Here is a 27,351-nt window from a genome sequence, read left to right as displayed (position 1 = left end):
AAACTACTTTACCATCAACAGTTTTCACAGCTCTGTTTCATCAGTATTTTGTCTTTTTCTCAAATCTTTCCTTTAGATTCTTTCACTGTTTCGTTCTTCCCTCCTCTTATTATTTTTAGACCTTTTCAATTTAATCTTTTGACACAATTTACATGGACCCCATAATCCCAATATGAAAGCGATCAGAATTAATATTCCTTGTATGATTTTTAATAATACCCTATTCCAAATATTACTAAGCCAATTTTCCACTGAAACAAATCCTTTTCCAACTTTTTACCAAACACCTGGTTCCTTTAATTCTTTCAAATCCTCACTTGAGTTAGTCAGGTTAGTAAGTAAGTCTCTTATCTCCTTACTGTTATTCGGTATATATGAGCAACAATGCCTAGACTTAATTATTTTACAGACTCCGCCATCCTCCTCTAGAAGGATGTCTAAAGCAAGACAATTTTGAAGAGTCATAGTTCTATCCGCAGCCAATTCAGTATCTATCAGGAGTATTGCCCCTGTAAAATTTGTCAACATGTTATCCATAATAGTAGACAACTTTATTATCTTGATCGAGTTCAGGATGACTCCCAGTTAAGGAATCACAGCACCAAATATATCTCCCACAACTGTAGAAGAGGATTCCCTCCTCTGTCGTTTATGATGTAATTCAGTCAACTTCAGAAACTTTTTCAAGTCATCTATTTTGATAAATCTTTGGGAAAACTATCCCCAAATAACATGTCCCATACCATCCTCTTGGAAGACGGTAGTAAGCATTAAGTCCACAAATATAATAAATTCCTGGAACCACAGGGTCCTCACCATTCAACATAAAAGTCCACTTACTCTGAACATCAGTATGACCTATGAAACTCTTCTCTAAAGGTGTAAGCAAGCATGTGAGATTATTTCTGTGTGTATATGCGGTTCCAAACGTTAGTGCAGGCTCAATGAATCCTCTAACTAATAATATATCATGATCCTTAGCTACTCTACTCAGATACCTAATAATAGGAACAAACGAAAACACTACATCATATTTAGAGTAAAAATACTGTATGTACTCTTGATCATAGAATCTTGTTAGTAGCAGGCTACAGCTTATTCCATAAGTTAATGGAAGACTGTGATACATAACTCCTTGTTCTACAGACAAAGGAATTTGCATACACACAAAACAATCCCTTGCATCCATTGTCTCAACATACTCACTCAATAAGCGATAGGAGACATTAGAAGAAAGTTCTCCTTGAGCGTTAGTATAGTCATGCAAATATTTCTCATCTAACTAAAAACTCTCTAAAGCCGTTAGTGTAGTAGTCTCAGAAGCAAAAGTACGATTTGCTCCTTTCACATCAAGAACAGACATTCCTACAATCAAAACTATAAACAAAATTCCACACATAATCGGCAATCCAACGCTCATATATTTACAGCGCCTAGTATTCCTAACTTGACTATTTAACTTAGCCATGATCTGTAAAGAATCAGAAAGCAGAAGTCATTCTTATAAAGTGCAGCAAAAATAGGAAAGTTCTTCTCTCGCAGTTCATTCTCGCTTCCAGGAACCCCTTTCCTTTGTCAAAATCGATTAGCAGCTTGTCACATCCAGTTTTTAATGTCAGATCAGGTTTCAATCTCTCTTCCCGTTTATTTTCGACAGTCTCTTTTCTTAAGATATTCTCAGATTGTTTCACAATTTAGCTCCTTGCTCACCTTCAGGTTACATCAATATACTGTCTCGGAACCTCTCTATCAAAACAAAAAGATATAAACGTGTGTTGCCATTCATTAGTAGTTGCATATGCCCATTCAGGACCTGCGTATCGTCGACTTGTTATTCTCTTTCTTTTCAACTTTCGATCACCACGTAGTTCTCCTTCACTCAATTCTTTTTTTCTTGTAGTATCTACTTTTTCCTCTATTGTTTCATTTATGACCACTTCCTTTCTTTTCTCTACTTGCAATTCAGGCCAATTATCGCCTTTCCTTTTCTTGATCCTTCTGTCTATATTCTTTTCAGGATTGGACTCTTCTCCTCTTTCTCTGTGGTGTTTTCTCGTGATGAACCTGCAACAGGCTCAGGAGGAGTCGGATCACTTTGACTTTGACCCGTCTCAACTCTTTCCCCTTCTTGGTCTGGCACTTGCTCTGCCTGCTTCTCAGCACCGTCTGCTTCTGGGAGAACCCCTACTGAGCTAGGCTTTCCTGCTGTATCTGTTGAGATTGATTCCTCTACACCCTCTTGTAATTCTTCACTTTCATCTCTTACAGGGGTAATTGTACCATCTTCCACAAGCTCTTGTTCAATTTCAGGCTCTCTCAGTTCTTTTTCTGGTTCAGGTGCGGCAACCTTTTTCACATTTGTGGGTGCTCTCAACAACGCTTCTTCATGATCCAGGGGACACACCACTTTCTTCGTATGACTTGCATGAATCCAGTTCAGTAGTCCTGTACCCTTCACAGCTGTCGTAGTTGTTAGAATCACCTGGTAAGGCTCTCTGCAACGTGGCTCCAAACACTTCTTGCGAACATGTTTTTTGGACAACGACCCAGTCACCGGCTCTCAGGTTGTGCCCTGGATCGTGAATTGGCCTCCTCCTGCTGAGATAAAGAGCGAACCACATCAGCCAGACCCTTGCAGTAGTCCAACACCATATCATCTGTAATATTTAAAAGTGCATTGGCTGGAACTGCTGGTAATCTCATTGCTCTACCCATAAGGATCTCGTGGGGCGACAGTCCTGTCTTCTTGTCAGGTGGATTTCTCATTGACATCAATACCAAAGGCAATGCATCTGGCCATTTCAGATTCGTAGCTACACACATCTTAGCAATTCTTGATTTCAAAGTACCATTCATCTGTTCCACTAGTCCTGATGCTTCAGGACGATAGCTACAATGCAACTTCTGCTCAATGTTTAGTGCTGCACACAAAAGTTTAATCACCTCGTTATTGAAGTGAGTTCCCCTATCTGATCCTAAAGAGATCAGAAACTCGAAACGTGGTATCAACTCTCTAAGCAACAACTTCGCTACTGTGAGGCTATTATTTCTTTTTGTGGGGTATGCTTCAATCCAGTGACTAAAAATGCACACAATCACCAACACATAATTCAAACCTCCACACGCAGGCATCTCCATGAAATCCAGTTGCAGTCTGCTGAATGGACCTCCTGATCTTCCAATGTGGCTCAAATTCACCACAGTCCCTTTCCCCGCATTTAATTGTTGACAGATAATACAACATAGCATACTGCTTCTGCTGCCTGCCTAAACTTGGGATTGAACCAGTCAATTTTGAACAATCGAACAATCGAACCATGGCATCCCTCCCAATGTGTGCCTGACCATGGTAATACCTGGCCATCTGTGGCAGCAAACTATTTTGCAAAACCATTTGACCCTCTTCTGAATCCCACAGCTCGTCCTGTCTCAATGCATTTCATTTTCAACAAGGATTTCTTTTCCTCCCTGTCAACATTACTCTGCAATGTTTTCAACTCTTCCATGGTCTCAATCACCCTTAATGCAAACCCTGTGCATGTAGTTTCTTCCTCCGACATCAATTCCCACTTTTCCTTGAACGATATACAGTTCAATGCGCAAAACCGTATGACTTGATCCGCATATCCATTTCCCAGTGACTTCCCATAATCCTGTGACTTTAAATGTGCACTGCATTTCACCACGGCAACATCCTCAGGCAGCTGTATTGCATACAGCAACTCTTTTATTCTTTCCCCATTTCTTACTGGTGAACCAGTAGAGGTCAGGAAACCTTTTTGCAACCACAATTGACCAAAATCATGAACAATTCCAAATCCATATTGGCTATCTGTGTAGATAGTAACTCTCAATCTGGCAGATACATGGCACACTTTAGTAAGAGCTACTAATTCTGCTACTTGTGCGGAATATACACCTCGAAGCCAAGAAGCTTCTAGAGTACCTGTAATTGTGCACACAGCATATCCTGCTTTCAGTGTTACTGTACCATCTCTGAGACATGAACCATCAACAAAGACAATTTGGTCATTTTCTTCCAATCGTGTATCTCTGATATCAGTTCTTGTTTTTGTGCACAACTCTGTTACCTCAAGACAATCATGCTCAATGTCTTCTTCCCTTTCAATTTCAACAGTATCACTTGGAAGTAATGTTGCCGGGTTCAGCACTGTACATCTTTTCAATGTTACATTTGGAGCACCTAGAATGCTCGTCTCATACCTTGTCAGTCTGGCACTCGTCAAATATTGTGTTTTCGTCCTTGTCAGTAAAATCTCAACAGAGTGAGGTACCATTACCGTCAGAGGGTATCCCTACTACCTCACACTGTGAAAGGCTTTGACCAACTGCGGCAACTGCATGCAAACAACCCGGTAAGGCTGCTGCAACTGGGTCCAAGGTAGCTGAAAAATAGGCTACTGGGCGATAAGCACCTCCATGGACCTGTGTCAAGACAGACAAAGAACAAGCATTACGTTCATGACAAAACAATGTGAATGGCTCTGTGTAATCAGGCATTCCCAACGCTGGAGCCTTGCACAAACTCTCTCAACTCAGTAAATGCTTTCATCTGGTCCTGGTCTAATGTAATGGGATCTGTAACATCCTTGTGTGTCAACAGCTTCAATGGTTTGCCAATTTCAGCAAAATTTTGAATCCACTGATGACAATAAGCTACCATTCCCAGGAACATTTCTGTGAAGTCGGGGGGCTTCTCTGCAATATCATTGTAATCCTTTCTCTGGAAATCCTCCTTGACCCTTTCTCAATTTGGTGTCCCAAATATTTCACTGACTTTTGACAATACTGCAATTTTAAAGGTGACACCTTATGTCCAAATTTTTCCAAATGATTCTACAGGGCAATCGAGTCATACTTACACTCCCCCGTCGTTTTGGATGCAATCAGTATTTCATCAATGTACTGCACCAGAGTCGATTGGTACTGTAGTTCCAATGACTCAGAATTATTTTTCAAAATCTGATTGAACAAAGACGGAGACTCTGTGTACCCTTGAGGAAGCCTGCACCAGCTGTAGACTCTGTCTAGGAATTTAAAACTAAAGAGAAACTGACTATCCTCATGAAGAGACACAGAAAAGAAACCTTGTGACAAATCGACCACAATGAACCATTCTGAATCGCATGGAATCTGAAACATTATTACTACTGGGTTTGGCACTACAGGACAACACTTAACCACCATGTCATTCACTTTTCGCAAGTCCTGTACAATTCGCACTTTCCCACAAGGTTTCTTCAGCCCTATTATCAGTGAATTACATGGACTACTCAGCACTTCTTTCAAAACCCCTTGTTTCAGGAAATCTCCAATTATTTGTGCTACTTTCATCAGAACATCTTGTGCCATGTTATACTGTGGAAGCTGTGGAAACGCTGCATTCAGCTTTAAAGTGACCTTAATTGGCTCCACTCCCTTAATCAGACCCACTTCTTTACCTGTTAGGTTCCACATATTTTCCTGCACTGTCCCCTGCAAGTCTGCATGCAATTCTTTCAAAGTAAACATCGGAAAAAACTCGGTCAACGGGTATTCCTCATTAGTGATTTCATTCTCAATTTCAGGAGTTTGTTCATCCTCATTGTCACTATTCGCCTGGATCTCTATTCCAGCAGTTGAACAATTAATCGAACATCTGGTCTTGCACAATAAGTCCCTTCCCAGTAGGGATACAGGACTTGAATCACCGACTACAAACCTATGCAGTCCCTGGAAGTTGCCAATTTCAATCTGTACTGGATCTGTGATTGGATTTATCAAATGCTTATTCGCTACCCCTACAACCTGAACAGTTCTGCCTGAAAGAGGTAAGTTCAAAACTTCTGAACTCCTCACCATAGAGCGTGTAGCTCATGTGTCCACCAGAAATTAAATCCTATGACCCATTACCTTACCTCACAAAAGGTCCTCTTTGATCTGCCTCTAAGGAGGCTGCAAGCATACATTGATCCTCATCCGAACTATCACACATCCATTCACCACTTATTTCATTCTCACTATGTAATGGAAATTGGTGCACTGTGTCACTACTTCTATCTTGTCTCTGACCTGTGACCTGCTGAGTAAGCATCATCTGTTGCTGTTCCATCGGGCCTGAGGTATCTGCATTTGCTGTCTAGGTACCATAGGAACCTGCTGCTGCATTGGTTGCAACTGTGTCATTTGCGCACAAGGCATACTGCATAGGTTGAAAATTCTGCACTTGATTCATGTTGTTCTGAAAATTCCGATTAAGTCCTCTCATTCTTGGGACTTTCACATTTTGAAATGTATTGACATCACCACTTTGCTGAACAACACCATCCTGTACCATCATCGGACACTCCCGCTTCCTGTGTCCCACATTCCCGCGAAGATGACTTGTTAACATTTTCTTCATCCCTTGCACATCGTTCTGAACCACTACTGTACTCAAATCCGCTCTGCGATTCATATTGACTCCACGTCCTCTACCTCTAGCCTGAGGTTAGAACATAACCGTTTCCTGCTGCTGCGGTATCTGCTGCACATAAGCTCCCTGCACTTATGTTTGGGCTGCTGTAATCTGCATCACCATCGCTTTCTCCTTCAACTTTTTCTGCTTCAATTCAATCTCGTCACTACAGTATTTCGCATACCTGAACACCTCATCAATCGGTTTCGCTTGCCAACAAATCAAATGACTTTTAATCATCTGACCTATTTCAGGTCTCAATCCTTCCACAAATCTGAACACAAAGTGCATCATGTCTTTCGGCTTGATTGCTTCCTTACCACTGTACTCCTTGAATGCTTTCAACCATCTCTCATAGTATGTATGTATCAACTCTTTTACTTCCTGTACTGTCCTGTGAATTCTCTGCCAATCAATATTGATAGGCGGAAATCTCGTCTTTAGGAACTCAATCACCTTATAATAATGTTTCATTACTTCGGGTGATGGTGCACATGTAACTCTATCCCTTTCTGGTTCATGTGTTGGCCAATCTACTGCCCTCTTGCATTCAACCCACAAATCAGCTGGGACCACTACCTCCAACATAGTATTCAAATCTTCGCTCAGACATTTCGAAAGATTAACAAATCTGTCTGTCTGCTAATACCACTCAACCGGTTTCTCCCCCAGCTTCGGATAATCATTTGTGAAAGACAAAATATCACTCCTGTGCCAAGGAACATGAACAAACTGCTCTCCTGGAATTTCCCTCATTGGTAAAATTTTCACTGGATTCTTTTCTTTTTGTACACTTTTGGACCCTTCTTGTGAATCTCATTTCCGTTTATCCTCCTTCTTTGCCCACCTGCCTTCCCACTTCTCTAATGTTCCCCAAATCTGAGCACTCTTCAGTAGTTCTTAGAGATGCGCTTTCATTCCGGCTAACCTCATGTGTTCAAAATCATTTGCTTCAAAATCTAACCTGTAGCACCTTTTCAAATGCTTCGTTTTCGCAATTTCTATATCATGTTTCTCTGCCAAATCTGCCAACCTCTGATATATCTTGCCCACTTCTCTCGTAATTCTTGGACATAAGTATCTCAGCTCTTCTTCAGTATAGGACTCTAACCTATTCACTCCCATTGACCCCTCAATTAATTCAGTTATTTCTGTAGCCAGCCTCACGCAATCAATCTGCTCTTCACCCTTGGATGCATTCCGAGGAGTATTCAGACTATCTAACCACTCATTTAACTGCTGTGCGGTCAATCCCTGTAATGAAACATTACTTGCATTTTGCAATGGCACTGTTGTACTACTGCACCTGGAGTTTGTGGTGTCAAAAGCTTCAAGCTCTGATTTACACTCAGGCCATTTGCGGCATCTGGAAGTGCAACAAGTGGACTAAGATCCATTATTGGCCTAGATCCATCAAAGGTCTGTCCCATAGACGAAACTACCTGCACATGTTCTCTCACCCCCCTCCTCAGGAGGCTCTGTGACATTTCGCCCTGTTCTCCTGTAATTGGCTTTTTTGGGGCAAATAATGGTACTACTGGACCAATAGTAATTGGTAGCGATATTGCATCTGGTGCCGCTCTGACACCCTCATTCTGTGGAAGGGCTACTCCCATGCTCTGATTCATCACTGGTGTCACATCTGACTGTGTCCCTGTCATTGGGGTAAATTTTGGCAAACCCTGTGGCTGTGCCTGAGGTATCAACATTGGAGTCGGTTCAGTCTGAACTAACAATGGCCTCGGAACTGCTTGCTCCATAGGAACCACTAAGTTTGAAGTTGTCTGAAGAATTGGTATCTCTGGATAAATTCTCTGTACCGGTGGTGGATGCATCTGCACTTGGATTACCAAAGTAGTCACTGCATTGGGAGTACTCTGCATTACCCCTTATACCTGTCCAATGTCAGTTTGCGCTGGTCCCGCTGTCCCCGATACTTGAGCTGGGGCAGTTGGAGCAGAGTCTACCTTCCTTATTCTCCTCTGAAACTTTATCTCTTGTTGCTGTCTCGCTATCAGCTCCCAAACCGCCAATGCCTCAAACTGTGCTGGTCTCGGAAGAGGCCTTGTGTCATAGAACGCCATCCGCAACGGTACCAAAACTCTCAAGTTAAACGATCCATGCTCAGGAAACGCTAAAACTCCCTCTTTCTCTGTCATTTTGCACCATTGCTTTAACCAAAGACATGGCGCGACACCTCGCTCCTCCCATCACAATATATGCCAGGGAAACCTCCGGTGGGGTTGGCTCCCCCACTGTCGCCTTATCACCCTTAATGGCACTCTTAAACGCTTTGAAAAACGTCATCTTTCTGTGATTTTTTTTTTTTATTATTCGAATCAAATCAGGAAAAGACTTCTACTCCCAAGATTCCTTTCACCAGTTTTCTCAACCAATTGCCTTTCACGGACAGCTGCCAATCGGCTCGGGACTCTGCTTACTAACCAACCTATCCCAGTGCAGCTCAAATGGCGTCACACTCGCACACACACTGTGGCTGACAAAGTCTTGCGGCTCGTCTTCCTAAACTTGAACTCACACAAAACTAATGCAAATTATTGCGAGAACTAACCAACAACCAAAACAAACCTGCTGGTTTACTACAGGAAGGTACACAATCGCTTCAGAGACCTTACAGATTTTCAATGATGGCCCTTTTGCTCATGCAGCTATTCCTCTTTCTCAGTCTCCTACATTCGCAAGCAAAATTTGACCCGCAAATTTCACTCTCAGCTGATCAATGGGTCTGTCCTGGTACACCTCGGACTCACCAAATCTCAGTTGAAATGTTCTCGTACCCAATTAACTTACACACCGACTTGTTGACCACGCCCGATCAATCTAAGCCAGACAGCTTACAACATATAACCAAGTGTCTCCTACACTTGTCAATATACTCCGGAGTCTTAGACCACGCAGAGTCCGTACATCACCAACAACCACGTGGACAATTTTTTAACACAAAGCGCCACACACGTGAAGTTTGGTGACTTCTCTACTCTCATACTGCGGAGTACGCACACTCCTACTAAACTCTCAACTGGAGTACACAGACTCGCTATTTTCCCTCACATATGTCCCAATTCACCTGCGATTTGCATAAGCTTCTACAAGCGCAACCTACCACTTTCACACTATCACTAAAACGCCGAGAACATACACAACTCTACTAACAGGATCCAGGGTCTGGGAAAGTCATTTCTGGGCTTAAGGGGACATCATTCTTGCAAATATTGCCATTACGAAAAACAAAATCCAAATCACAATAATAAATGATGATCAACTAACCTTAACTCAAACTACCACCATAACCATTGGTTACCACATAACTAGTTCTCCAAGGAAACTAACCATCAAGCTGCTACCAAAAACAGTTAGCACGCCTGGTCCTCAATAAGTAAACTTATAAGGGGATGCATATAGGTCGATGAACCTTTTGATTCACATTGAGTATCCTAGCTACGGTGTAACCAATGTTTCTCAATAATCAATACACAAGAATTCAATAACATTAATCTAGTCATTAATCAGTGGTTAATAAACACCACACCACAACCCTTTGGTCATAAAAACCACAACTCAAGATACGTTTTAGCAATTTTATTTCCCTATTAGTTACAATACTAAGTCATGAGATTAATTCAGAACTTTAATTGCATCAGATCAAGATTAATTCATTAATAACCACCAGTAATAATTTTCAATTATTTAACACATCCCTTTTATCAGAAATTGTGCCATCCTCATGAAAACAGGCCAGACTTATTCCGCTGTTAAAAAAACAAATAAAAATAAAAAAATCAGCGGATGGGCCTTACTTGGCAAATTTTAGACCAATTTCCCTGTTTGAGCTGTTTCTAAAATGCTTTTATCAGAAATTGTGCCATCCTCATGAAAACAGGCCAGACTTATTCCGCTGTAAAAAAAAAAAAAAAATCAGCGGATGGGCCTTATTTGGCAAATTTTAGACCAATTTTCCTCTTTGAGCTGCTTCTAAAATGCTGGAAAAACTGACCAATTTCCAACTATCCGCATACTTGGAGCACTTCTGTTTAGTGCACCCATCACAATCTGGATTCCTGCTTTAAAATAGTATGGAGACAGCACTTACGGAGGTGATATTACTAAACATCCCACAGTGGTCGTCAATTTCTCCTTACTTGAAGGAGCTTCACTGGCTGCCGATTAAGGAGATAATCCTCTTTAAAAATCTTGTCCAGACACACAGAGCTTTTCTTGGCCCTTTAAGCCTCTCAAACAGACTTGACCACTATGGTCCTGCTAGGGCTCTCCGATCAACTGATGGAGGTTTGCTTTGTGATCCTAATATTAAGTGGAAGAAATGAGGGGGGCTCTTCCTTCTGTTTCACTGCAGCACATGCCTGGATTTGCCTCTCTTTGCAGATCCTGAAGATCCAAAATGAGCGTCTTTTCAGAAAGTTCCTTAAAACTTTGTTTTTCAGGATAGCCCATTGAGTATGCTTTTGGTTTGGTTTTTGCGTGGGGTGCTTTTGGAGCACCGGAACATTCTTTGGAGTTGTTGTGCGATTTAGAAATTTGTTGATTGATTGGTCTTGCTAGATATAGCTTTAGTTGTCGTACCAGCCCCATATTATTATGAAAATGTATATATTTTATAGATAGATACATTCATAGATAGATATCCATCCCACTGGCAGCCACCACTGGGTAGTTAGTTAACTCTTTTGATTTGCTAATATATTTTGAAGTCGATAGACTGCACTTATTAAAAAAAAAAAAAAAAAAGTTCATCCACTTTTCGTTCCTGGAAAGGTGATCCATCAAGGGAGGTATCTCAAAACGCAAAATCCCCATGCATTTTCCATATGCTTTTTTAGAACATGATAGCACAAACAAAAGCTAAATGGAATTATACCAAATTTGGCCAAAAGCTAGCGCTTGGTCCAGAAAGCGTACTTTTTGCAATTTGGTGTGAAACCATCCATTCTGTAGTTTTTGAGAAATTAGGGTTAAAAATATTTGGATATCTGGATAGTTGGATTTGAGGGACTCTCGAGAAAGTTCCACAAGCCCAAGCTAAAAATGACAGGACTTAGTTCTCTGTTCCGAGATGGTTTTTAAAAAAATATGAGAGGTCAGGATAGGGAAACCCTGCTGCGGAGGGGGGGGGGGTTGGGGGGGGTGCGCGCCCGCTGGGGGGAACCACAGAGATTTCACCTGGGGCCACTATTAAAAAAAAAAAAAAGTTTTTTTGTTTTTTTTTCTGCCGCGATCTTGCCGGACTCCTGCAAGATCCCGAAAAATTATGCTTCCAACCCTGGGGCTGAGTTCTTAAAAAAAAAAAAAAAAAAAAAAAGCGGAAAGGGCCACTCGCCTCCCATCCCCATGCTGGTATTCACCGCAGGGTCCCCACCCCCGGGGCTCAATACTTCACTGTGTCCCTGGAAGCCTACTCCCCGGACACTGGTTCCCTTTCCCAGAGAGGGCAAACATACCCTGTCCGCACTCTCCCGGACAGGAAACTAAACTTTGTTCTTGCCCAGCAGTAGCAGTTACAAAATGCTGCTCTTGCCTGGGCAGGAGCAAAGACAAAGTGCAGGCTCCCGCCAGAACACAGTATGGTGGTGGCTGGGGAGTTGGCAGGAGCCTCTGGGATGCCCCCACGGCAGCCAATATCACCAGTAGTGTAGGTGCCGCGGGTGGGCACCGGGGCACCTATCTAAAAAAAAAAGAAGTGTTGACTTCTGCAAGGGGAGTTGGCTGTGGCCATGGGGTACATGGAGCTCCCCTCACGACCCCCAACAGACCCACCCACAAAAAAGAATGGCCTGCTCCTGCATGGGGAGCTGGTTTGGGCTGCAGAGGCCTCAGACTCTCCTCTTGTCACTAATGACCCTAAAGTCTCAGTACTCCGGCTGTGCACCAGGGCATCCACTTAATAGAAAATATTACAGTTCCTGCTGGTACACACCATGGGTGCTGGCAGGGCCCAGGGCCCCCTGGAACTCCACCCACGGCCCTCAAATGAAATTAACCATGTGGGTGTCCTGGGTGGGCTCTGGGACACCCACAAAAAATATACATATATTTTTTAAAGTGAATAATAAATGAGCTGCATGAGCTACTCATTTATTATTCACTGCTCTTTGAAGTAGTGCTTAATAATGCCCTGTGATGGCTATTTACATTTTTCTGTTTTTAGCTTGGAAGGAAGTGCAGGAGCCCCTGGTAACATTAAAAACCAAGTAAGACTCCTGGGTCATTAAATCCATGACACCAGGAGAACCTGGCATATTTTTAATCACTCCTAGCTGGAACTATATGCTCTTCACCTGAAGTGCAAGGCTCTTCTGGGGTTGTTTTTATGATTGCATTTTGAGGGCTGAAAAATATTAAAATGTAGACTCAGAGATATGTTGGTTTTATTTTAAAATGTCTCTGTCTTTCCTTAAATATTTTACGTCCTGCATTATTAAAAACAATGTTAAAAGGAAGGCTCATAGACATGTCTCTTATTAAAACTTTGTTAAACATTTTTATAATAATCACTATTATGTGTTGCATTGTGTCAACTACTGAAATACACAGATTAAAATATTGATGTCTTTTGGAGAAACATGATAGATCAGCTTTATATTGATATTGATATGCTCACACCTTGAGTAAGTCATTAGGTTCACTTTTTTTATTTTGTTGTTAACTCTTTGACAAAGTCAGCAATCCTGCTTGATTGCGGCCATCCTAACGGAGTGGAGAGTTGGCATTACGTATGTTAGTAAAATGTTGCTTTATGTTAACAAAAAAAATAAAAAAATAAAAACTAGACATTATTTCACTGAAAAAACAACGGTTAAAGTGGCATTATAAGAATTGTAATTATATCTTACTTAACATTATAAAAAAAACACCTTAAAACTTCACTGACAAGACCGAAGGTTAAAGTAACATTATAGTTAGGTCAAGGTTTCAGTGACAATGTAACGTTTTAAACAAAAAAAAAACACTGAAATTCATCATTTACATTTAGTAACTGTAACTTGTGTCCTAAATTAAGTAACTTGCGTCCTTGCCATTGACTGCTAGTTACCCCACATATTACATTATTCGTGACATGTTCTTGGACACCTTTGATGACATCACTGCAGCATCTGAAATTACTTCATAAAAGACAACACTGAATGATGGAGAGGATAAAAGCTATAGTTACATCAGGGCATAGTATACATACACATATATACAGAGAAGCTTTGGTTTAGCTCACTTCATCAATTGGTCTGTTGTGTTATCATCTACCTTTTGGCATCTACCCACCATAGCATCCAGCTTGTGACAACGGATAAGCCTACTTCAGCCAATTGTTCTATCACATGAACATCCCAGTAGCGGCGCGCTGAAGGGGCGGGAGCTAGAGCAGCGTCAGGATTTTCTGGCGCTCCCAGGCAGACTGGATGCCTGTGCATGCTCTCTCCAGCCCCGCAACACAGTGCAAGGCTGTAGAGAGCACTGGGTGCATATGGGTTTGGCAAGCACAAGACGGCCGGCCAAACATACATGCGCACTGTGGAGGAGTGCTGAGCCACAGCTGGAACATTCACCCATTAAAAACGTGCAATGTAGTTCCAGGGCTATCTTAACATTCCGTACTTGTGCCACAATTTGAGGATGGGACGTGCTGATTTTATCCAAAAATTAAAATCTTGAAGTTGCTAAGACATATTGTATGTCTTATGTTGACAGTTGATTGGCCTGATATAATTTTAGTTTCCATTTAGAAGTTCAATCTTTATAAGAGATAATTTCTTCCCGCGAGGGTTAGGCCTGCTCTGCTATGTAATGCATTTCTGGCTGTTGTTTGTCCTGTACTGTGTCTCGGTATGTATTACTCGCATTGTGTTCTTAGTTAAATAAAAATGATAGTTTGAGTTCGGATTTTTTAGGGAGAGTTATGATACCTTATTATGTGTGCCACTGTCACTTTGTTTCAAATTAAGATGATACACATTCTGTTGTAATGTGAGCTAACATTTTAATCTTAAAATATCCAGTATATCAGGAAAATATAAGCTTGGGGCAGAGGGAGTAGGGTTTGTAGTAAGATTGGACTTGTGGATATGATCTACCCAAATATAACTGATTTTGCCAAGTGACAGTAATGGGAAGAAATCTGCACTGTCGACGAGCAAACTGAGAGAAAGGGTCCGAAAATAAACAGGGAAAAAGAATCGTTTAGGTGAGTGATTTGATAGCGGAGATGCACTTAGTAAATGAAAGCCGTATGATTTTGGGTAAAAACGGTACATTTTTTTCAATACATACAGATATTGATTTCGGGGTGCCTGTGTTTTACGTGAGCATAAACTCTACAATGCGAGTAGAAGCACCGCCTTGCATTTGTTAAGCCTGCGAGCAGCTGGTTTCCACACGTCCCCATACACAATATCTAGCTGTTTTTGTCGACACATCGCCCCCCTTTGAAAGATCGCTTTATAACGAACTCCTTATTTCTGCAATTACATTTCATCTCGCTAACAAGGCCCAGGGATGCGTTTTGACTGCTGAGGGTTTTTTCCTTTCAACAACCAGATGAAAGTAGGGTTACATTTTAACTACCAGATCCCACACGCTAATCAGTCGTGCTGTTTTGCTACCATTATCGGGTTTTCAGATATATTTGTTGCAAAGGAAGCTTGGGCATTCTCCATCCTCCTTCGCTTGTCCCCCCGAGTCACATTTGATCAGTTGCTGTCACCGATGCGAGTGGGGCCAGTCTGGCTTGAATTAATCAACTGTTGTACTTTGCTCTTTTAATCTTACATCTAAATCTGTTCGCTCATGGTGGTCGCTCTAATGCAACTTAGTTGTGCATGTATTTTTTACTCTGGGAACATGATATTCGTAAAATGAAAATAAAATACGGGGCTGGAAAGTGGAATGAATGTTTGTCTCCTCGATTTTTTTCCTCTGTATCCATTGTTCCTGTGTTGTGTTTCTTACATGAAGAAAGGTTACTTACGGTTTCTCACAACATTTTAAGCCCCCTTTCTTATGTACCTGCTCGTATACCTAGCATGGTCACATATAGTTACTTTTAGTGAGGATGCCCTGGTTGTAGGTACAGAGCTCAAAAGACCCAACATTCTTTGTTAAAGGTCTTAAAGCAAAAGTACTTTAGTGCTTGCCCACTGACTCCTTTTCCATCCACCAGCAAGCACCTTCGCAATGCAGAAATATAAGCTATTTCTTTTGGGAGTTTCTACATGGCACTGGTGTTGCTTGTAGTACTGCTGGTCGTTTATTTTCAATTTGCTATCAAATACTTGAGACGTTTTGGCTGTCGCACATGTATCTGTGCAAACCAGTATTTCTTTTCAGATGATATCATCTTTCCTGGATTGCTCTTGGGGTAAGTTGTTTCATATTAAGCCACATTTTCCCGCACGTGTGGCACAGAAAATAGAAGCTGTTGACCATATGTGGAAGTAAAGGCTGTCCACAATATTGCTGCCTGCCCTGTCTCCAATTCGCACAGGAAGTGAAGCTTAGTTGCTTGAAGTGCTGCACTTTATCTGAAATAGTCATGTTTGAAATATGCATCAAGAAGTTCCAGGCTAACTCAACTATCACAGAACAGTGGAGTCAACTCCTCTGGAATAACTTCTAGCTGTAATTAGGGATTCCATGTGACATGACCAACTCCTTTTGTACCTGTGGGGTTTGGTTGTACCCCTGAAGTCTAGCTCCTGCTTGGCTTCCAGGATGGAGAGCACATAAATGTGAGTAGTGAGCTGAGGAGGAAAGGCCAACAAACCCATCTATCACATTACAGCTTTTACAACATATCTGCCCTATTTTTTTTTATCACATAGTGTCTATTGAAAAATTCACCAGTTCTTTAGGTGGTTAGTAGGCGACCAGGCATGAGACTCGCAGTGTGACACCATTTTATCATATGAAGGTAAGTTGCCCTGACTACCAATATCCCACTTTTAGATTTCGTATCATAAACTTCCCTAGCCATTATTTGTTTGTGTACCTCTTGTTCGTTCACAGGATTCTTAAATTGCATGCCACAGATGATCTCATGCTCGACAGCCAAAGACTTTATGGAATAAACAAAAATCCTTTTCTTACATAGAGTGCTGGTTGTTTTCCCACATCCTCTGGCATGGAGGCCTCATAGAAATGGTTCATCATCCAAGCGGAAAAATATGATTTTTTAAGTAATATGACTTGTATGACTAAGCCTTCGTGCCAGGAAGAGCTGCAGGCAAAGTAGGGCATACATTGAGAGAGCCTGCAATTTTTGCTAATATAAAAAGTTGAAGTAAAATATCGTCACCAGCACTTGTTGAGTTACCCGAGCTCTAGCTCTATTCCCTGTATCCCTGCAGCCTGAGAATCATTTGTCCCTCCTTAGGCATACATAAGGCCAAGCGTATGACCTCTGATTTCAAGATCAACTTGTTGAACTTCCTGTTCAGCCCCTCTTGGAGCAAAGATCAGCTGACATCCTGCCTCCCTAAGTTGCATCAAATACATTTCTTCTGGCAGAGTGGGCTCACAGCCTTTATTTAAGTTTAGTGTGTCCTCTTTGCAATTCTGCCCTCCCCTCTCCTCGAGATATTGGGAAGAATGCACCTACCCCTATCGATTGTTTTGCCTCGGCTTTCTCTCATGACTAGGTTTTACTTGGTCTGCACAATCAATCTTTGTAACATTCATTGCTTTTTCTTTATTGGACAAACACTCCAAAGCCCAAGATAAAGTGGGAGACATGCACTATATCTACTGCACAATTTAAGGTAGGCGGATATTGTGGCATAATAACCTACCACAATCACTTCCCCAAAACACAGCAAATGGCATTATTAAATGTTAGCCGTATTGCCAACAGACTGCTAGATAGTGTGCATTTACATTTAGTTATCTCCACTACTTAGTGTATCCTTCATGTCTGCATTGACTAACAAGCATTTGCAATGCAATGGGTCTTGCATTTGCTTGAGTGAGAGCTATTAGCATGGTAAATTCTAAACAGGACTTTTCTTGCCACATAAATTGAAATGAAAAGTAAAACAGTTAACATAAGCGAGCCGATTCAAAGTGGCATGAGCGCGAAGGAGAGACACACAAGGAAACAAAAAGTTCACTCACAGTCAAACGTATCGGCAATCATGCAATTATCCATGTAAAATGGGCAGTCTGCAAGACTGTAACAAAACCGCCCAAGGAGGGACAAACATTTACCAATGATAGCAAGTGATTTTGAAAGGCAAGCCCACGAACGAGTGAATATGATGGCATGCGGTGGGTGTAGTTAAAAGCCCACAATACTTACAAGTCAGAGTGCTTGCGCGCTTGACCTAAAAATGAGGTCTCATTTGAAGTCTTTTCTGACCCATCATATAGTGCCTAGGTAATCCTCATTGCTAATTTTCCATGTTTTTCCACATAATCCTTCTAAATTTGGGTAAATCCGTTTCTAAATGCTCCCATCTACGACACACACTGGAAAAGAGGCATGGCTGCAAATTAGTTTGCCCAAAATCACAAAATTAGTTCTATGGGAAAGCCAAGTAAAATTTTGGTCTAATTTTTTCACTGATGACAGCGAAAAATAACCACTGTGACACAGTCACCCCTAAAATTAAGGTTCTAATATTGATGAGAGTAGTATAAAGAATGTATTAAATATTCATCCTTCAGCTGATGTAGTGCTTTAATCCAATACATCCAAAACTGATGAACCGGTATTCAGTGAGACTTCAATGGTGGTGTCAGAAAAAGAGTGGAAATTCTTTTGCAAGCACATGCCTTTCTTCCCTAAACACCATATTCCAAAACCTAATGAACTATTTTATGCAGCTCCGTGCGACACCCTAGGTGTAACTGGTGTACTCTGATATGGATACTATGCTCCGGTGCCATAGGACTCCAGCTACACCCGACTGAAGAGGGCCTACTAGGCAAAAATAGGCCTTGGGTTTCTTGTGTTTCCATTCAGATGGAGCCTGTTGTGACAGTTCGGCTGGACTATTCCTGTTGGATGAGAATCCAGAATGATTTTCTTATGGCTGGCTCCTGTCTGAGGTGGCATATTGGGCAAAAGAATGATCGAAAGGAATGCAGCCCGGCGTAATTGCAGTGTCTGAGATTAATTCATGCATTCCATCCATCACCTATTTTTTGTAACTTTATAGACCCATATAGCAAGATAGAAACGTGCTTTAATTTACAAAAACGTTTATTATTAAGTCTAGACTAAATGATTCTCTCAAATGAGAAAGTGCTGTTGTGCTTTTTGATATTTTCATACACCTGCAGAAAAAAATAAATTACCTCTTATTTTTGCAAGAGATGCAATAAAACATGCACAATAATTTATTTTCAAATTAAATGTAGGCAGCTGTCAGACTGGAGTTTAGGATATGTTTGTTTCATTATCATTAATGGTCACAAATCTGCACTGTCGACCAGCAAACAGAAGCATGTTGAGGGGATATATGCTACTTTGGAATGCACTTTGTAACAATGACAAGTACAGTGTTCCTTGCTGTTTAATTTTAACTGGAAGGAATAAAATGCACCAAAGACGTGACACTTTTATATAGCTATGCAGTCAATGTTATTTTAAAACATTTTTGGAAATCTATAGGCGAAGTACAGTGCCTAATTAGTTTCCACAGCTAGTCTGCGTTCTCTAAACAGCTAAAATGCATGAATAGGAAACCACACTTATATTTGCTTTTGTTTGAATACCACTAGATTTTCCAGGTATAACTTGAGAAGTTTTTCAGAAACTTTAAAGTAAAATTGTTTTTTTTAAACTTAGGTACATCCTAGTAAAAGTTCAGCATTTTCTCATTTAATAGCTTTTATTCTACTGATAATATGAATGCATATGTCCTTGCGGTGCCCTACGCATGTCTCAACATGTCCTTTAGTCTCATGGCTTTTTGTTCAGTGGGATACATCTTGTCAGCAGTAAGACCATCCTTTTTATGTAAACCCACTTACCCACTCACTACTAATGTAGTCGTTACATCTTCATCTTTTATAATGGGTTCTGCTTGGACCTACTCTCCAAGTTGTGTTGACAGCAGGTGCAGACTATTTAGAATGTAAGCCACATGAGGATCCATTGCTATTCAGACTCGATGTTCTCACCTGAAGAGCCAGGCATCCTCCACGTGGAGGGAGCTGACACCGGTCTTCTGAGACCTCAAAATATTTCAGGCTTTAATGAAAGGGAAAGCAGTTCTGAATTGCTCTGTTAACATGGTTACAGTTGCACACATCACTCATCACGGATACACCATATCTTCAGCCGTAATTCTCCCTGGTTTCAATTGCAGAGCTGTACAGAAAATCTGATGTTGCTGAGGGCTGTTCCTGTTTATTTTCTGGACAGTATACAGTCCTGCAAATCTTCCCTAATTCTCAGGACATGACGGTTTGCAGTACCAAGATATTGCTCCATATTTTGGCATCTGACAGATTCATTGTAGATGCCATGTCTTCTCCTTGGCACCAGGGAATCCAGTATGCCTTTTCTCTAATTCCCCTTTTTACTGCAGTTGTTAGCAAGAATTTGGTAGGAGTCAGTGGTGCTCACTCTGTTAGTCCATTTCTGTTCAAGATGCACTTGGGTTTCTGTATAGCAGACGCGATTGGCCCTCCTTTCTTGGAGATGTCCTCTTCTTTCGTATTTCCTCCAGCCCTAGGGATCATTGGCCCCTCTGAGCCTGGTGCTTTTCATTTTGAGGGTGCGAGTGTGGGGCTCCAGCTGAAGGGACTTTTTCCATTCCCTTAGCACAAGCAATTCAGCTCTCTCACTGTCTGTTTGCTCGTAAATAATTTCCCTATCCTCAGGCGATGTTTCACAAATGCTGTTCTGCCAGGTAGCTTCCTTCTCTATCCTATTGTTCCTTATCTATTTTATGTCTGCATGATGAATTTTCTTTTCTCTAGCAAGCTTATTTGTGTTTCTTGCTCTGAACTGCGCCCTCAGGGCAGCAGTGGGTGTAGTGAACTCTGGAAGGTCACATTATAGCCTTAGAACCCACCGTAGCAGGCTCTACCGGCTATTTAAGGCCCACTCCCGCGTTAAAAGCCTGAGCCGAAGGCGGGTTCTAAGGCTATTAGAACATTCTGCCATTAGAGGGCAGAATGTTTTCCTAAATAAAACAAAGATTAAAATCCCCTCAGGCTCCACGAGGCTTTGTTCACAGCTGCTGCCGTGAACAAAGAAGATTGGAATGTTGACGCTGCGGGCTTTTACCGGCCAGTAAAAGCCCGGAGCACTTCAATGGAGCTGCCAACATTCCAATGTTGTAATTACTATTCTAACTCCAGACTTAGAATATCTAGGGAAAGAGCACCTTTCCTCCAAATATTCCAGGAGGCTTATTTACTATCCTAACTCCAGTCCTGGAATATTTCGGAGACAGTTATAAATTCCCCAAGTATTTTTAGACAGTGTTGAAACGTAGTAATATTGAATTGCAGGAAGTGCTGCCCTGAGGGTGCGGCTCAGGGCAGAAAACTAGGAATGCCATCTACTAGTAAGAGAGTGTTCTGGTGATCACCTGGTGGCTCATTTGTTGAAAGGGTTTTCTCTTTCTCATTCACACTGTCACTTGTCTTTTCTTTGGGTTTTTCTCTAGTTCTTTGAGCTGCCAAGATCATCCCTTTGAGCCCGTTTTTACAGTGTGTCCGAAAACTGCACACTATCAAACTGCCATTTTTGGTAGCCATCATTTCAGCCTGTATTGGCTGATCTTATGTAGGGAGCCTCGTTTGTCCATTTTTCTTGACAGCCTAATTATTTCCCCAATCCCTTTTTCTGCTTAAAATTCCTTTTATTTCCATCACAGGAGATGTTTCTCCCTTCTGTCTTCCATAACGGATGTACATGGGTTAGAACAGTTGAAACATTTCTGGATAGCTAATATCTGTTTTGTGATCACGGAGATATCTGCCATGTATAAAGTGCTGGGGCGCCTTTCATTAGTAGATGTATCAGGTTCACTGTTGCTTTAGCTTATTCCCTGGAAGATATTTTCTTTCTATTTGGCATACATGGTCGTTCAACCAGAAGTATTGCAGTCTCATGGGAAATTGATAAGAGTTCTAATTTCTGAGATTTCCTTTGCTGCCGCTTCGGTGTAACATCATATTGGCATTTCTCAATACTGCCTATAAAATCTGGGGAGATGGTCTATATTGTACTTTTTTTGGGGGGGGGCTTGCTATAATCAATTTTTTCATGAGTTGTGTACTGTTTGATTAGTCCTCTTACATTGAACATACTGGGGGTTGCAGTATCTTTGCCATTATGTATATGTCTCTGTATATAGTGAGATTATAAGCTTGATTGTGTGTTGTCTTTATTTTAGTACACCTCCCATTGTTATGACTTGTACATGGAGGTAATTCCAGGATTATTTAACAGTTTTATATATCAGTAATATGTATTATTCATACTGCTAATCTACCTCATCTCAGTCATTCACCTGATCTACCATCCCAGGAATGACCAGCCATCAACTGGCTTTGTAAGTTCAGGATGATGCTTGGAATGCTAGCCTCTTTATGACACCAATTAGGCTGGCGGGCTACGATTCTCAGCATTTGACCCTGGAATTCCTCCCTTGGAGAGCGGATTCACTTCCTGTTGTTAAGACTGAGGCTAGGAAGACTGGGACTAGTAGTACTGAAAAGTACAAGCAAGTAACCCAGGCCACATGTCAAATGAATTGTCTTTAAGCAGCAAAGACCTCCACTAGTTGATCAGGTAGCACTGCCACTTTAACAGGTAATTATTTTTCTTCCTGGGTATTCAGAATTTAGCATGGGTGAAATTTAAATTATGCTGATGTAATTCTCTTAACTTTAGTCATTTTGTTAACGCTTGTTACACGAAATTCCTGAAATTATGCAATTTTGCATCGCTCCACATCCTTTGCAGTGAAAATTTACCACAAACGCATGGGAGCAACAGAACTCTAGCTGCTGTAGTTTGTGGTGTTTTTGTTTAAATGTGGCCATGTGCCAAAAATTGGCATGAGGACGCAAATTGTGCTAAAGTGAGGCACAACATGACAGATTTGCATTTCACACTAATATGTACAATTTTATGTAATTTTGCTGTAATGTCACTTAATTATGCAAATTTTACACACCCTTATTCAAAATCAAAGTTAAGGCCTTCCGGCCCTACAGGGCTGTGCAGGGTGGGACACTATTAGTATCTTGACTCTGGGAGATGTTCTGAATAATGGGATACTAAAATCCTTTCAGGAGCTATAGGAAGAGTATGCCCTCCACACTCACGGTTCTTTCATTACTTTCAACCCTGCCATGCACTGGTGCCAATGCTGTGGGCGGCTTCGGAAATTCTGGAGTATTCAGCACTGGAGGCTAAGCTCCTCCTGACAAACATGAAAGAACATAAATTATCTCAGACATGCAAAATGCTGTTATAGAATATGCCATACCCAAATGGAGGCGGTACACAGGGCCTGGGAGAGTGATTTAGGAGAGCTTGGGGATGACAATTGGAAAGAGGTGTTGGAGGCACCCAGGGATGCAGTTATAGCAGCACAATTCCGACATATTGAGTTAAAATTGCTCCACCGCACATGTTATACTAGGGATTGGCTCCATCGTATGGGTCTTTTCCTGGTCAGTGAGTAATTGCGATGTGCGAGTGCTCCTGGAGGCTTGGTACACACATTTTGGCCCTCTCTATCTTTTGAGGGGGATTCCTGGGGAGGCTAGGGGGAGTACGGGTCTGGATGTCCAGAGGGACCCTAATTTAGTTCTCCTACACATCACAAATGAGCTTGGTGGCACACAATACTAAAGGGCGCTCTTGTGGTTCAGTCTTATAGTTGTTAAAAGGGATATTGCGAGGGCCTGCAAGGAGGAGGCCACCCCCTTGGTTGAAGGTTGTTGAGCTAAGGGCATGAATTTTTGTTTGGGGCTGGAACAACCCATATATAAGGCACAGGGATCCCCAATGAAACACTACAAAATATGGAAAGGATGGGAAGAGGTACAGGGAATACATTTGGAGCCAGGCCCAGATGAGCCATGGGAAACAAACTAGGGGAGATGCCTGGGATCCCTGGGAGACAACAAAGAGACTAGAAATCTTGGGGGTGGGGGCAGATGTGAACTGTGCTCTGGACTTGATGACTCTCCAGTTTTTGCCTGTGAAAAATACGAGTTTGAGACATAGAATTGTACTGCAGATACGTCTGCTGCTATATGTCATGATGGTAAGGTATGCTGTTAATACATTACACGTGGGGAACATTTAATAAAGAGTTTATTTAAAAAAAATCCAACTTAAGCAGCCATGGCCAGCCTCTACTTTCGAGAAGTTGGGTACATAGCCGGGTCCCAAAATTCTCTCTCTCCATCATGATCATTAATCTTTTATCCAACTTCATTCTTTCTGGCCTCTCTCTTCAACCAATATATATTATCTTTTTTTCAGCAGTATTTTAATTTAAGCTTAACCACAGTCCATGAACCTATTCTTTCCCCCTCTGTTTACGAAATGATTATCTACTGGAGCAAGCTTCAATTAAGGACATACGTCCACTTCCTCGAGTTATTGCGCTGTATTTCATATTTTGCCCATTAATGCGGTCCTTGCCCCTGGCCTCAGACAAAAGTACCAATCTTTAACTACTCTAATTCCTAATTTAATTGAAGTGCGGGAAGTCTGAGACGTGATTTCAAGAGAATGTAACTGCTGAATAGAGTGTGACAGGAACCAGCCACGCACGGTTCCCTTCCAATTTACTGGAACGGATTTCACCTTGAAGTATTGTTATGCCAGTTAAACACTGTTGTAATGAAATGTACGTTCTAGTGTGTTTACTTTTGTGTCAGGCGTGCGCCAGTAATGGAATTATGTATGTGTTTCAAACTTCCACATGTTACTTACTATCTTTATATTGTATTTTTTTGAATATGCTTGCTCGTGGCTCGTGCTCAAAGACCTGCGCACTCTGAATGCAACTTAAAGACAGTTGCACAGGACGAAGACGCTACGCTGTGGGCTCCTTTCTTCACTGGAAATAAATAATCTTCTAATTAACAGCTCTTTGTCTCTGGACCCTTCATTCCGTATCTTTTCACCTGTTTTGATAATCAGTCTTTAATGCAAAGCTGGTGAACTGTTCGCTTTGCTTATTCATAGACCAGACATCTGAATGTTTTCCCCATATTTACTATGTACTTAATGGACTGACTTAGTCTTGATTTGCAACTTCACATGGAAAACGTCTTTACCAGAGGCCTGTGTTTAATCCCAGAACATTTGATTGTTAACGTACATCGGTCTGCATGTGACTTCATTGTTACACTTATGAAAATAGATTGTATCTGATTATAAGCTAATCACTTTAAACAATGAACGGATGATCTTAATTTTCGGTCTGAGATGTCTTGGCCAATCCATAAATGACAATTACTGAAATTATACCTTTGCTCTAGCACAAAATGAAGGAACATTGTGCTGCACACTCGACAAATAGAGAAATGACTGAAAGAGTTAATCGAAAAATAGAATCAGAGTTAACAAAATATGGGGATATTAATTCAATTACATTCAGAAATTATAGAAGTTAACCAGAATGGCATTTTAGTTATATGTGTTTAGAGAATGGGGTGTGTGTTCAGTGACACACTAGGATGGCCCGATATTCACAATGCAATGGCTGTTTTTACACTATTGTAAAATAGTGAAATTACCCTGAATCATACATAACTAAATACTTTCAGATTCGTGTACAATCCTACACAATTGACAATTGTTTTGTCCATAGTTTGTTTTCTGCTGAACATTCATCAGGAGAACAAAGAATTATACAAAGATGTTTCAAACTGATATTTTAAATTGATAGATTGTAAAGTAACAAAAATCTGGTTATGGAAAATAGATGATTTTAAGCAATCTGCCTGATTACAATTGTTTTTGTTTACTGATAATTTAAGTATGTAGCCTCTTTCACCTTGACCACTCTCTCTCAACATCCCCGACTCACCTCGTACGCATGCATCAATCCTTCATTTTTCAAATGAGGAAGAAGGAGAAAAAACAGAATGCAGAAGAGCTTTGCAAGTGTGAATCCTATACTTCGAAATTAACTTGCTATATAGGCATGATGTTAAGTCTTGCTTTTTAAGATTTTCCCAATCTGCTATTAGTAAAGACCGTATGTAAGAAGAGTACTGGGATTTCTGCAGTGGGTACCTTTTTAGAGATCTGGTTGCCTTCTTTACAGATCTGTCTTTTCAGAAACCCATTAGTATCACATACAAATATAAAGTTTCATAAATGACACAAACTGGAATGAAATGATGCATTATTACAGGTAGGAAAACAAGGATTTGGTACCTCCTCTTTCATTGATGTTATTTATGTGACAGGTTAGAACACAAAAGAGTTGATGGGTAAGGCAGTGTTTTGTGAGCAATGGATCTTTTATGAGCGGTGTGATGAAATCATTTTTATTTGTTTTCCAGAATTATCTGAAAGATATTTTGAGAGAAATCTGCACCTATAATGCTAAAGGGACTCACAAAAGTACCTGGGAGCTGATGCCAGAGTATAGGCATTATCAAGCTGGAGAAAAGAGTGACTAGCAGGAACCATGCTGGGGAGATCAGCAGAGACTACAAGATGTAACTGCACTGAACAAAGTCTGCACGTGTTCCAGTCATGAAAGACCAATCAGGATCACCTTACTACAGTGTGTCTAAAAGACCTCCACGTTTCTACCCGATTTTATTTTTTAAATGCATTTCGTGACGTGTATTTTTGACAGGAAACTTTTTATTTATCAGCTTACTTACTGTTCGATCTTTGATTACCCTTAAGTGGAAAGGCTAGCTGTTCACTTTAAATTGTAGGAACTGTTTTCTAGTAATACTTAATTGGTTCCCTCTGCTTTCTACAAATTTTGAAAAAAAATGGTTGAAAAAGCTGAGATCTGACTTGCAATGCTGGCATCGTCATCTAGCAGCCTTTCCTGGATGCCATGGACTGGACATGTCTGACATAGCATCCGAAGTGATGAAATGGAGGATGAGTTAGGTTCATCCTGACTTCACAACCACACTCATGTCATGGAAGGAAACCTTCTAGCTAAAGCCTTTATCACCCTCATGTTTGCCCTCTATTATTAAATCTCAGCGTGGCTGAACAGTCATAAGTTGGTTTTGCAGTGACGTCTCCTTCCCCTAAAGTCGTCTGCCCAAGCTGTGTGGATTCTTGATGTTTGGAGAAGCGTATGTGTTTTCTGTCCTGAAACAAATGATTATTTTTCATTTCTGCGTTTATTGAACATGCCCCGGATATATCATAAGTGTGGATTTACTTCGCAGGCTATGGTCCATGTGCTGTTACCGTTATTAGCTAGTACTGTCAAGGGAACCACAATTTTGTGAGTCTTAACATTATGTTTGAATTTTTCATGTTTTTATTCTTTTATTCTACTGCCGGACATGCCTCTTATTTTCATCCAGCATTCTTCTCAAACCTATTCCTCATTTATGCGAACACATTTGACAGATAATGTTTAACTATGGATGAAAACATTGAAATAAAAGTAGTTTGATAAAAAAAAATACATGGCTCTGTATTTATAGTTAGGGCTGTGTTGATGCGAAAAGTCAGTTTGATTTATTGGAAAGGCACAATCTGTTTAATTATGTATTTTACCTCCTTGCACATTTATCATTGCGTTAGTCGTGTCTGTGTGGGTACGAAATTCCTTGTATTTTTTATGACTCTAAATAATGTCTTAATGAAAAAATAATTCTGAGGAGGAATACGGGACAGTTGTGTGAAAAGGATAAAATGATTGGTTGGATTCAGACAATGTACCATA

At 40.9% G+C, this 27,351-nt stretch overlaps 1 protein-coding gene across 1 annotated transcript in view; it reads left to right on the top strand.

The window, feature by feature from the left end:
- Nucleotides 1-27,088, top strand: part of GTF2F2 (general transcription factor IIF subunit 2) — an 897,640-nt gene extending 870,552 nt beyond the window's left edge. Inside the window, exon 9 of the mRNA XM_069205408.1 lies at nt 25,985-27,088. Coding sequence (XP_069061509.1) covers nt 25,985-26,104 — 120 coding nt within the window. The 3' untranslated portion in view covers nt 26,105-27,088. The remainder of the gene's footprint in view (nt 1-25,984) is intronic.
- Nucleotides 27,089-27,351: the final 263 nt, after the last annotated feature.

The sequence above is a fragment of the Pleurodeles waltl genome, chromosome 8, assembly GCF_031143425.1.
Source record: "Pleurodeles waltl isolate 20211129_DDA chromosome 8, aPleWal1.hap1.20221129, whole genome shotgun sequence".
In the NCBI taxonomy this organism is placed as follows: Eukaryota; Metazoa; Chordata; class Amphibia; order Caudata; family Salamandridae; genus Pleurodeles; species Pleurodeles waltl.
Note: the sequence above shows the minus strand (reverse complement) of the source record. Positions and strands in the feature narration are given on the sequence as shown.